This window comes from Rhododendron vialii, chromosome 10a (genome assembly GCF_030253575.1).
Source record: "Rhododendron vialii isolate Sample 1 chromosome 10a, ASM3025357v1".
Lineage (NCBI taxonomy): Eukaryota > Viridiplantae > Streptophyta > Magnoliopsida > Ericales > Ericaceae > Rhododendron > Rhododendron vialii.
In genome coordinates this window covers 24368410-24380417 of record NC_080566.1, presented here as the reverse complement: position 1 = coordinate 24380417, position 12008 = coordinate 24368410, and the positions used below count along the sequence as shown (strand labels likewise).

Genomic DNA, 12008 nt, shown 5'->3' with positions numbered 1-12008 from the left:
TTGCCGTTTAAGGAAAGATTTGACTTGCTTATAACTTGAGCAAGGAAAATCTGAATTAAGCCAATCTTTTGGGAGAAGTCTTAAGATTTTCTCTATTTTTCAGTTTTGCTATTATTCTGAATTTTTTCCGTTTTTGGTAACTTTCGTTATTAATTGATTCGGCTTCTATTTTGTGTGAACAAGTGGGTTTGTGTGAACAAGTGGCCCTTGACAGAGCTTAATGGAGGAAACGGATTCATGTAGCCGACCCCAAGTGGTTGGGACGTAAGGCTCGGTTTGGTTTGGCTTCCGTTTTGGGCAAACCAATTAGGGTTAGGGTTTTCTACCTATTTAATAAGTTGTAAGCCTTCGGGGCAAGATAGTTACTGATTATTATAGAATAAAAAAGAGTCTAGAGAGCGTTTCTCTAAACCTATATTGTTTGTGATCTACTTGTTGCACGTTCGTTTCTGTAGTTCATACGCTTCCCTGCATCAATTTCCAGGTATATGAATCAGTCAAGTGAGAACCATAATGCAGCAGCGAAAAGGATACTACGGTATCTACAAGGAACTAAGAAGCATGGCATCCAGTTGGTGAAAGAATCACAATGTAATTTAGTTGGATACACCAACAGTGACTGGGCAAGTTATCTTGATGATCACAAGAGCACATCTGGATATGTTTTTTGCCTAGTCTCAAATGTGATTTCATGGAGTTCAAGGAAATGGAAATCTGTGGCATTGTCTTCTTCTGAAGCAGAGTATATCGCCGCAGCGGAAGCCGCTTGTGAAGCAATTTAGCTAAGAAGACTACTCAAAGATTTGAAGCTGGAGCAAAGAGAGCCGACAAGAATATTCTGCGATAACATGTCAGCAATTGGGATAAGCAAAAATCAAACACACTGAGCTTCGCCATCATTTCATTCGAGATTTGATCAGCAAAGAAGAAATTGTTATGGAGTTCATCAGCACCAATGACCAGCCAGCAGATATTCTCACCAAAGCAGCGACTTCGGAGAAGCTTGATAAATTCATGAACCAATCGAAAATTACAAATTAAGAAAGGGTGTTAAAGTTAATTTGCAATTTTCTAGAAGTTTGAAGAGTCTTGTAGAAACGCCTAGAATTTGTTAAAGTTAATTGAGTCTTATCTAGAAGTAGGAAGGTCAAGAGTTAGTTCTATCTAGAATCCTAGAATGAGTCACTTGAAGTTGGAAAGTCAAGGGTTAATCTTATCTTGTTATATCAGCCGGTATAAATAGGAGATCCTGATGTAATCTTTTGTGGCAAGTACCCAAGAGTAAAAATTCAGAAAATACTTCTCTTTGCTGCACCAAAAACTAGTAAATCTTGGGCTAATCCATCTATAGCTTTCGTTGCGCCAACATGTAATTGGGTCATTTTAAGCATCTGGGCCATTGTGGGGTAGGCCAATCTTTTTCATATTGTCATCAGGGTCATTGGGCCAGAACCATGGTGACGTGTTAGCAACAGCCGTGATACAAGACCGTTTTGGATCCCTGAGGAGGTCAACGCTGTAATGGGCACGTGGCAACTGCTAAGGGAGTTTTGGGCGAATATTCTTTATTCCAAGCAGTTTCAACAGAGTTTGATAGTGTGGGATCTCGATGGGCCCGAATTATCAGCAATCAAGGTAGTGGAGGGTGAGGTTCCTAACATGTAGGAATGGTGACCATTTGAGAGACCAAGTCAAGTACACATGGCAGCAATCAGGAGGCCTTCAAGGAAGATCAACGGCTGGTAGATCTTACTTTAGTTTCAAATAAGGAGGAGCAGTTGGCTGGGACAAGAATGTGGAGCATAATCAGGGTCATTTGGGCTATTTTCCAGGGAATTAGCTGCTACAAATAGAGGAAAACAGGGCAGGCACAAGGCTCTCGCCTTGTCAATCAAATTCCAGTCTTTAGCTTCTCAGCATTTTACCTTTTCAGCACTTTGTATATTTCCTTTCAAGAAAAACTCCTAATCCCGATATTAGAGAGTTCTTGTTCTTTCCTTTTTCCTTTCATGTACCTTGTCACTTTATTCACGGCAATACAAGTGGCTTTTGCTTCTTGTTTAGTTGTTATTCACTGAATTATTAAGTCCTTACGAGTAAGGCAATTATCGAATCACTCTCACGGCCTTTCCCGAAGGGTTGTCAAGCAATCGTTTGTATAGAAGTTAGAGAACAGACCCTACGCACAGACCTATTCACGGTTAGACCACGTCACAGTCTTGGCATGCCCACAACACTACATTTTCTCAGCGTTCCCTGTCTCCAGGACAGGTTATGTTTTCGTGTGGAACACAACCTTAGCAAAATGGTTTTGTTTTCGTCCTCCCATTACTCCACGAACTGTAATTCCAATATCAGAGAGAAAGTTGACAAAAGTGGATAAATTACCTTGTATTGAATGATGAGCTAACCATAACAGCTGGATAGAAAACATCCTTCTGAATATTATGATATGGGCAATAGTTTTGTATAGCGCGGAAATCATCAATGTCTCCAGGGTACCCAAATTCTTCATAGTCAGCAGGTGTAAGTGGTAAAATGGGATAGAGAAGGGTGTTACTTGGATCTAAAAATGGAACCTATAGCAAACAGAAACCATAAGTCACATACAAATAGTAAGATTGTAAGGATAAAGGAGAATCAAACAGGAAAGAAGTAAACAGAACAAGTTTGAGCAAAATACTCAACAATGAATCCTCACAAGTTCACAACCAAGATTCCAAGATGAATTTTCATGTGATTGTATTCATTAAATTCAGAGTATAAAGGAGACAGTAAAAGTAAAAATATGAAGGATACATCAGAGAATATTTCTTTACGATAATAACAACATAAACTCACCTCTATATGGAACACTAAAACAGGGGGAAAAAATGAAAAAAAAAAAAAACAGACATCCAAAAATGGTAAAAGTTTGTGTACCTTCAAAACTGCAGCACGGAACAAATCTGGACAAAAGTTAATGGCTGAAGCAACCAAGAGTCCGCCGGCACTGTATCCCCAGCCAGCAAGCTTATTTTCTTGCACAATGTCCTTCTCAGTTAGGAATTTAGCGCAGGAAATATAATCATTAATGGCATTATGTTTTCCTGTTCGCCTTCCATCATGATGCCACTTTTTACCACCACCACCTCCACCTCTGAGAGGAAACCATCCAAATAGATATAACTTTAGTAAATTATGCTTAGACATTTTATGACAGCGAGAGTACTGATGCTAAACAAACCTGACATCAGCGTATGCAATCACCCAGCCACGATCAAGAAGGCTTTTCAATTCACTTCTCCACCGTTTGTCATGCAGCTCTCCATAAGCTCCATGCACGTGAAGTAATCCGGGATTATGAGCCCTTTTCTTCCTTGTGCGTGAATAGATAATAGTCAAAGGAACTAGAACTCCATCACATGAAGAGACATCATAATGCTCACAGGCATAAAATTCATCAAGGTCATTCCATGAGTGGTCATATTCAAAACTGGCTTTATTTGTTAAACTTTGGGAGATCGATGAATTTTCAGCACTGCTAGCAGAAGATGTTCTTCCATACAAAACTCTTGTTCTGTCAAGCAGCATATTTTGCTGCTGAACTATGTTCCACTTGACGTTTGACAAGTCATAATCAACTACAGCATCAGGCATCTACGAAACAAAACAAAAAGATGCAAAGTTTTTCACTAGATCTACCTGTCACCGTTGCTGAAGATAATACAAACATTATCTTGCCCCTAATCATCACATTTAGAACTGATCATACACCACAAATGATAATTAATCTCACAATGACATCATAATATCATATAGCATGTTGTGTGGTATGAACACAACCAGAAGTATTGGCAACTTCAAAAGTACTTTGTAAACCAAGCTAGTCTGTCAGAATCACAATGCAGAATAAAATATGCCCAAATCTAAGTTGAAATTGTCCAAATACTTTCATTTCCATTACAGAAGATATAAATTCAGGAAAACATAAATCTAAACTCCAAAACTGACTAATTGTATCAGACTGAAACCAAACGAGATTTCGGAAAGTTGACTTAAAAACAGAAAAAATTGAAGACACAACATGTCAATAAGTCTGAACTAAGTTGAGGTGCGAAACTTCAGTTTCATCTATTACTGTGTTGTAGATTTCTAGTGGACTCGGATCCTCTCCGAATATTTTCTCTCCGAAGATCGTGTGGATCTTTTAACCTTGGGATAACACCTCATTAATGAGGCTATCTAATGGCTTAACATCTCCACATCATCACCCATCCAAGTACTTCATACAAGGACGTAACAAAGTAACATCATGATCAGTCATGCATATTCTTTCCTAAGCCAAATACTGTATAAACGAAGCCAACCAATTATATATGTGTGCTTCATAATCCTATAAAAAGCATAAATTTTGCCCAAATTGAGAAGATATTCTGCAAATGTTCCTACTCAGCAATACCGTCACTGGCCTGTAGTTATGAACCAACTTTTGTTACTTCTACTATGTCAAAGTTTGATAGCTTCAAAAAACTGATGACTTTTACATATTTCCAGTTCTCAAAGCTATGGGTGCAATCATTACCTATGACATGGCTATTGACCTGGCCTTCTACTCTTTTCCACAGCTTGAGCCTTCTTTCCCTAATATTGGCTAGCTTAGATAAGCATTCCAGTTATCACAAGAAGGCAGTTCCAAGAAGACGATCTCCCTATTCATATTAGCAATCTGGCAGGACATTCTCAACTCCCACAACAGTTATTCAACTAGGAAAAGGGCGCTTCTGTTTTCTTATAGTTTAAGAGAACTTTTCCTTCTATTTTGTGCACTTACTAACATACCAAACAAAATGTCACAGGGAAACTGAAAGAAGACAGCACTCAACCACAGAACCAAGTTTGGGCAGTCACAAAGGTCAAGATTTTTTGTTGTCTGTAATGCCTGTGCACGAGTACCTCATTTGTGAAGGTGAAAGTTCATAGTACAATAGAGACCTAACTATAATCTATTTGTAGAGAAGATTCTATTTATCCCCTCTCCACAGCCTTTTAATGTTGGTTCCAAGTTCTCTGGACAAGAATATAAAAGAAGCTATTCAAGAACACCAAATGGAGATTTATAAACTAAGTGGCACTGTACAATAAACAATCTTGGAATGGAAGAAGTCGTGTATGATTCACATACCACGGGTGATGATACTGTAAAGCGCATAGTTGACGAATAGTAATCGTAGTTTGGTCCGGGTGAGATTTGAGAAACATATTTTGGAAGAGGCAAGAATTGTGGATTGAGCTCTTTGAGATAAACTGGTCCCTGATACAGGAAAAGGAAAAGGAAAAGGATGAGAATAAGCACTAAGTAATTAAAATTTGGCAAGTCAATAGTTAGTTAACCACACATGATGACTACAAAATGAAGTTGCTTACTTGTTAGCCACTATATTTGTAAAAAAACAAAAAAAGAATGTACACATCATCATTAGATAATTAGATTCCTAAAAGCATAAGTTGCTAGGTTATTCGTCAAACATAAATATCAAACTCTAATACTACTTCCGATGTCCACTCGCCTCACATAGGTAGGGAGAGACACTCTGCTAGTGGTTACCCATGGCAAACCACGTCTGACAACCACATCCTTATTACCACAAACTCATACTAAGTTTGAGCTGCTAGAGAGACTGTGCCAACTGCTTGTGTTCTCGACCTTGAGAAACTAGACTTCCCGTCCAGACACCTTTCCATAAAATCTACAGTCTAAAAGCTTAAGTGGTCAAGGGTACCCACTTGAGTATTCCATGTCAGCCCAATCACTTGTGTCCGCGAACTGCCTGCTCTTCTCCTCGTCATCCACCATCGACTTGAGTAGAGTTTTTATTTTGACATGCAGTGGGAGGTAGAGAGGTGGGTGAGGGAAGAGGGGTGACGGGGATGGCAGGGAGGAGTGAGAGGGTGATGGCTGCTGCTCGTATCTTGCTTCTTCTTCTCCTCCCTTAGGATTAGGTTTAAGGTCACAGTTCGGGTTTTCACCAATTAGACTTTTCAAATTGTAGGGGAAGATGAAAGAAAGGGGATCGCAGGGAGAAGCGAAAGGGTTGGTGGCAGTTTTCCTCTTCCTTTACATTCTACTTTGTAGAAGTTAGGGTTAGGAGATGGATTAGGATATTCAGGGTTATAGTTTCAAAAAAATTACAGGGACATGAAAACAAGTCTCTGCGCATTTATTCTGTACAATCTTGTCTTGGGCTTTATTTCTTCCATGCAAACTTCCAAAATAGATGCATGTGGCACAAATTTCCAGTCAATTGGGATGGAAGGGAGGTAAAGCGCAAGACGGAAAAAAGGCCTAAAACCACACAGAGCAATGTGGCTATTTTAAAAATGACAATGTGGTGAAGTGATCCAGGGTGAATCCACCACATGGGGGTAAAACAAATTTTACCCAATTTTATATTTTCACCACTCCTACTATGGTTTTGCTCATCAAGAGAAGCTTTATGGCTTACATCTCTGCTAGAAGAAAAGGAAACATTACCTATTCCTTCGGAATTCTAATCAAATTGGCACTCGAGTATTTAGCCTTCAACTTAACTAGTTATGTCTCAAATATGGATTTACTGAAGCTATATTATATCGCTCTAGCTGGAAACAGCATGAAAAGTGTCACCCTCTTTTAATCAAGTTGTCGAACTCTCTACCAATTATAAAGCGTTGGTTATATGGATGAAGGAATGGTATTTGCTGGTGGCTGCCAGAAACATACCACATTGGCTAAATAGGTTTTGGAAAAACGTATTCCAAATGACATTCCTCAACGATGAAGCCATCATTTTGGAAACTAGGGTCTTTGACAAACTTCAGTAGATGCCAAAAAAGTATATGCTGCAAGTCTGAGTTTTTATAGCTATAACATTGGTGCTGATGCAATGGTTTTTGGGTGTAATAGTGGAAAAGTTGAGAGATAATTCTCCCTATTGCTAATCTGCAGAATTTCGAACTCCTCATGGTTGGGCAAGTAACAATTAATGCGAGAACAGCAAATATGAAAGCAATGGTCATCCTTTTACTCCTCCAAGCTGACAAAATAAACCATACCACATGGTCCCTCTATCAGCCAAAAAATTATAATGAACTCTTTGTTAATGGAAGTCTCCCTCCTCCTTGTTTGGTAGAAACAGGTCCCCCTTGAAGATCATAACCAATGAACACGGATCGAGCTACTTCGAAACTATCTGCACCATAGTCCATAACAATAAATTAAAAGGCACCTCTCAAAAAAAATGTGCGATCTGACGCCCCTCTTTACGCCACTTATTCGTCTCCTCTCAAAAAGCTCTTGTATGCGGCTTTGCATATGCTCTTCCTTTAGAATATAGGTAAAAGCTCTCTAATCCTAAATCTCTCCCTAAACACCATCATGAATTCCACGCTTTCATATAGTCTATAAAGCTGAAAAAAGTCATAGATATTACTTTTCTTATGCTTGTATGCTTTCACCAGTGTGCAATCACGTGGGTGAATCTTTGTATCTTTCACTTCTTACTTCTCAGTGGAAACCTCAATCTAAACGTACTTTAGCCTATCATCCCGCTCTAACCTCCATAGTCAGTGCCATATAGCATATGATCTCAAAACTTGCGCATACAATTCCCCTATCACCACCATATGTTTTGATGACGAGGAAGCCCTTAAGAGGTCTTATAGGAAACCCCTGGGGCTATGTATGCCCCAACAAACACAGACTATGTAAAGCCAAGACCCATTAGAACCATGGTTACATGGTGCAACTGGCCACTGAGAGGAGTTGAATACAAGATCTCCAGTTCTCCACTTCCTTAGAGCATCCACAGTGGATTAATCAAAACCAAAATGTTGCTAAGGTTAGTAATGTTTGCTCAAAAAGGAGGTCACATTGGAATAATCAAACTTAGCAACCTCTTAACAACTAATCAAATTTTGGCCCTTGGATAACAATTTTTTGTTAATAATCAAATTTAGTGAACCCCGCATCTTTTCAATCAAGTACACTCATCATTACTCTCTCTCTCTCTCTCTCTCTCTCTCTCTCTCTCTCTCTCTCTCACACACACACACACACAACCATACTGTCAAAAAATTAATTTAAAAAATTTACACAAAAAAAAAGTTTTCAAAAACTGTTTTCTTTTTTTGAATACTTTTTTTTCAGAAAATGATTTCAAAAAATTGTTTTGGGAAAACTACTTTGTATTTCTAACAAACAATTTTTATTAGTTTGAAAACTATCAAAATAAAAGTTTGCTATATTAATAGTTTTTAGTTTTTTGTAGTTTGAAAAGGTGATGTGGCAAATTTTGATTATATCATTGTGGACCTCTACATTGCTAACCTTAGCAACCCCTTAAATGGATAATCAAAAGATGATGTGACAACTTTTGATTATCCAATTTTGATTGGTCCACTACGGATGCTCTTAGGAAACTGATCTACATCGTGGGGTTATGACCACAATACTTTGCCTTCACACATCTCTTAGCTTTCTCATGTTTATTCCCACCGTCTAATAAAAAAAACCACTTCTAGCCCCAACTTTTTGTTACCCCTTCTTCCTTTTAGTCCAACCACCCAACCTTCCCTTTTATCTAGAGGTGGCAATCCCAACCCACATTTTTTAACCCGTCCAAGCCCACCCAGTTTTAACCCAACCCAACCCGCCCATATTGTATAATGGGTTAATATGGGTTGAACTCATATTAACCCATATTTACATGGGTATAGATGGGTAAAATGAGTTCAATATGGGCTGGAATTAAAAGACCAATTCCCTCCGCAAGAGCCTCGATAAATACATATTGTGCTACCGCTGTTGTACGTATATATGTACAGAGGTAGACAGAGAACAGGTACCTGCACCACTCCCTGAGTGCAAACCCCTCCTCCGACTCCATCTCCGCCAGCGGCGGCAAAATTGGCCCGTTCAACCCCATAAACCCACTGTCACTGTTCCTATCCTGCAAGAACACATCATTTGCAGCTGACTCGCCACCAGCAAAGTTGGAGAACGAGTCGAATCGGTGCGAGTCGACACAGCTGCTGCTGTTGTCAAACGGCAAAGTTTCCTCCAGTTGTTTGTATGTCATAGGAGACAAGTGGTCTAACGTGATTGAGAACCACTAGAAGCATCCTGTATTTGGTAAACAAAAACCAGGTCGGGCCGGTTTTGGGTATGCCTTGACCCATATTTGACCCAACCCGTTCCAACCCACCTACTATTGACCCGTATTCGACCCGCCATGTTTCAACCCACCCAAACCCGCCTATTTGCCACCTCTACTTTTATCTCATCCTCTCTTGCATGCGTTGAGTCCAAGTAACCAGCAGAGAAAGGTTCTTCAACTACGTTTGAGTGGCAAGCAAAAATAACATGATTAAGGAATTGTAAGCAATGCTATTTTTATTTTTAAGAAGTCATGTTGTTAAAATCAGAACCTTCCCATTTGGCAGGGGCAGAGCAACTGAACAAAGCTTGAACTTTCGACCTTCCCTTAAGATGAATACCAAGTGTGTGTTGCATAAATCAACATCCTCAATGACCAAGTCTTGGTCATCAATAAGTACACTCTGCAGTAGTTGAAAGAAGCAAGATAATCCACGAAAGCAATAACATGTTAAGGGATGGTAATGATTTTGAACAGAGACAAATATAAGTCCAAATAAATTCACATTTATGGACACACATATAAAGCCTCATCACTAGTGCACTGACCTCCCATTTTCTAGGTGCAGAAGTATGTACAGGACTATGAAGAAGATAATGACAATCAACAGGTTGGCCCTCCTTGGCAGCATCCGTAAAAAGGTAAAGACACCCTTGATGGTGCTCAACTATACAGTGAGCCAGCCCCTCACACTCCCATACTGAAGTTAGCCCAGACAAAGGATCAGCTGCATTTATCAAAAATACCTAAAAAAAAAAACAGCCTCAACATAATGTTGTAAAAGCCAAATAATATTAGGTAATGAAAGATTGACCATGAAAGTTCCATTAAAGTGAAACCTTGGAAGACTTAGTGGAGAACGTATTTACAGCCACAAAGCGGAAATCCTTGGTGTGTCTTATGTTTACATAAACATTTTCCGTAGGTTCGTCTAAAAGCAATACGTCTTCTTCATTTGAACCAAGCATGCTACAATATATCCTAATTCAGAAGCAAGGAAAAGCAACTTCAATATTTTTCATGCAAACAATACATAATACAAACAAGGTAATCTGTAAACCAAAAAAAAAAAACTAATTACAAACCTATATGGCCTCTTATTCTGATCAGTGACGACATAAAGCAATGCCTGACCCCCTTTTGCCCAAGCCAAATTTGAAACCCGGTCTGCTTGAGGCTTACTACATAGAGATCCAAAATTCAAGTCCCTTACAGATAACTTGAAGTAATCATTGTCCTTATCATACATTGTGTATGCAAGAAAGTGGTGATCTGGTGACACTTCTGATAATTCCTCATAAGCATAACCTAAAAACTAATATAAAATATCAGAGGTCACAAAATAAAAGTACCCCTTGAACATCAATACAAACAAGCATTGGCAGTACCTCCAAATCTTCCAGCTTCTTGATTGTAATCAAGCAACTTCTGCTCAATTCTCTTCCCTGAAGTAAAATCAAAACCAGCAGAAGGAGATTTATGTGAAATGAACTCTTCATTTAAGCTTGCCAATCTCCGACACAACACAGGATATTGCTTCCCCTCTTCAATCCGCCGATAATACAGCCTGCGGCCACAAACATGCTTTCAGGATAGTAAAAACACATTGAATATAGTTTGAAAAATTAAAAAAAAACGAAAATATTAGTTCGCACTAAGGAAGTTACTTAGCCTGCTCTTAAAAGAAAAGCATGGACTGATTACCATTCAAAATCAAACTAGTTGTTTTGCGATACTTTTCAAGTGATATATATGCTACTTGAGAGATGCAAAGTCAGAGGCGCATTTGTTCATTCACTGTCCGGCCCCCCAAGATCTACAGAATCCGGTTCTTGTTTAGCGGAGTATCTCATGGGTTTTCCTTGCGCAGGTGGTGGAGCTTCTTCAAGAATGGTATGGGCCTAGAGTGAGTAGAACAAGAAAGCTTTGGATTTTGATCCCACTGTGCTTGATGTGCTTAATTTGGAGTCAAAGGAACCGAAGATATTTCGTTGCGGAGGATAGGTCTTCGGTCAAAATTAAGAGTTTTTTTTCTTTCAACTTTGTTCGGACTCTAGGGAGTGCAACCCTACATTGGATCAATTCTTTCACATGATAGATTTATTTGTAGTTTAGAGTGGTGTATAGATACTTTTACTTTGTGGCCTTTTTTTTGGGGGGTAAATGGGTGGTATTCCTTGATGCCTTTTCACTAAAATTTATCACTTATCCAAAAATAAAAACAAAATGCCAAGGAAAGCTACAATTAAGGAATAACAACAGTAAACCAAAACCGTTTTGAGCACTAGAAATGCAGAGTATCCGATCAGGAAAAAGCACAAGCATAAGAAACCATTAACTGACGAACTGGAGTATAGAAAATGCTAATATATAAATAAATATATATATACACACACACATACATACATACATACACACACTATATGGTGTGCGTGTGTGTACCATGGGCCCCAGCGGAGAGGAGGGGTGGAGAGGTCGGAGGCGAAGCGGGAGGCCATTTCGGATTGGAGTTTGGAGACGAGGCGTTGGGAGTCGGCCATGACGGCTTCGGTGTACTTCTCTTCTTGCTCCATGTAAACGTCCATGTGGCGCATGGCCACTTTGTCGTTGAGGCTCGACATCCAGCTGTAGGGATCTTCCCATGAGACGTCGTGGAGTGTGAAGGTAGCGGATTTCTGTGGAGGTTTGGGAGGGGATGGCGGCGTCGGAGGCGGAGGTTGGGGAGGAGGTTTTTGGGGTTTGGAATGGGCGAAGGAGCGGAGGAGGAGTGGAAGGGCAATTGAGGGGTGGTGGAGGGTGGGGAGGAGGGGGCGCATAGTCAGCTGGAGGACT

The 12008-nt window shown here is 39.6% G+C and overlaps 1 protein-coding gene across 3 annotated transcripts in view; it reads right to left on the bottom strand.

Moving 5' to 3' along the window:
- LOC131303390 (uncharacterized) overlaps window positions 1-12008 on the bottom strand; it is a 42770-nt gene extending 30762 nt beyond the window's left edge. The window contains exons 1-11 of one of the 3 annotated variants that reach the window (XM_058330240.1): window positions 11619-12008; window positions 10565-10743; window positions 10262-10484; window positions 10016-10157; window positions 9725-9922; window positions 9448-9579; window positions 5165-5293; window positions 3227-3639; window positions 2923-3139; window positions 2389-2579; window positions 404-838 (exon numbers count right to left, since the gene is read on the bottom strand). In XM_058330240.1, coding sequence (XP_058186223.1) covers window positions 796-838; window positions 2389-2579; window positions 2923-3139; window positions 3227-3639; window positions 5165-5293; window positions 9448-9579; window positions 9725-9922; window positions 10016-10157; window positions 10262-10484; window positions 10565-10743; window positions 11619-11992 — 2241 coding nt within the window. In that variant the 5' untranslated portion in view covers window positions 11993-12008 and the 3' untranslated portion in view covers window positions 404-795. Of the gene's footprint in view, window positions 1-403; window positions 839-2388; window positions 2580-2922; window positions 3140-3226; window positions 3640-5164; window positions 5294-9447; window positions 9580-9724; window positions 9923-10015; window positions 10158-10261; window positions 10492-10564; window positions 10744-11618 lie in introns of those variants that run through there. The other 2 variants (XM_058330239.1, XM_058330241.1) reach the window with 2 other exon arrangements.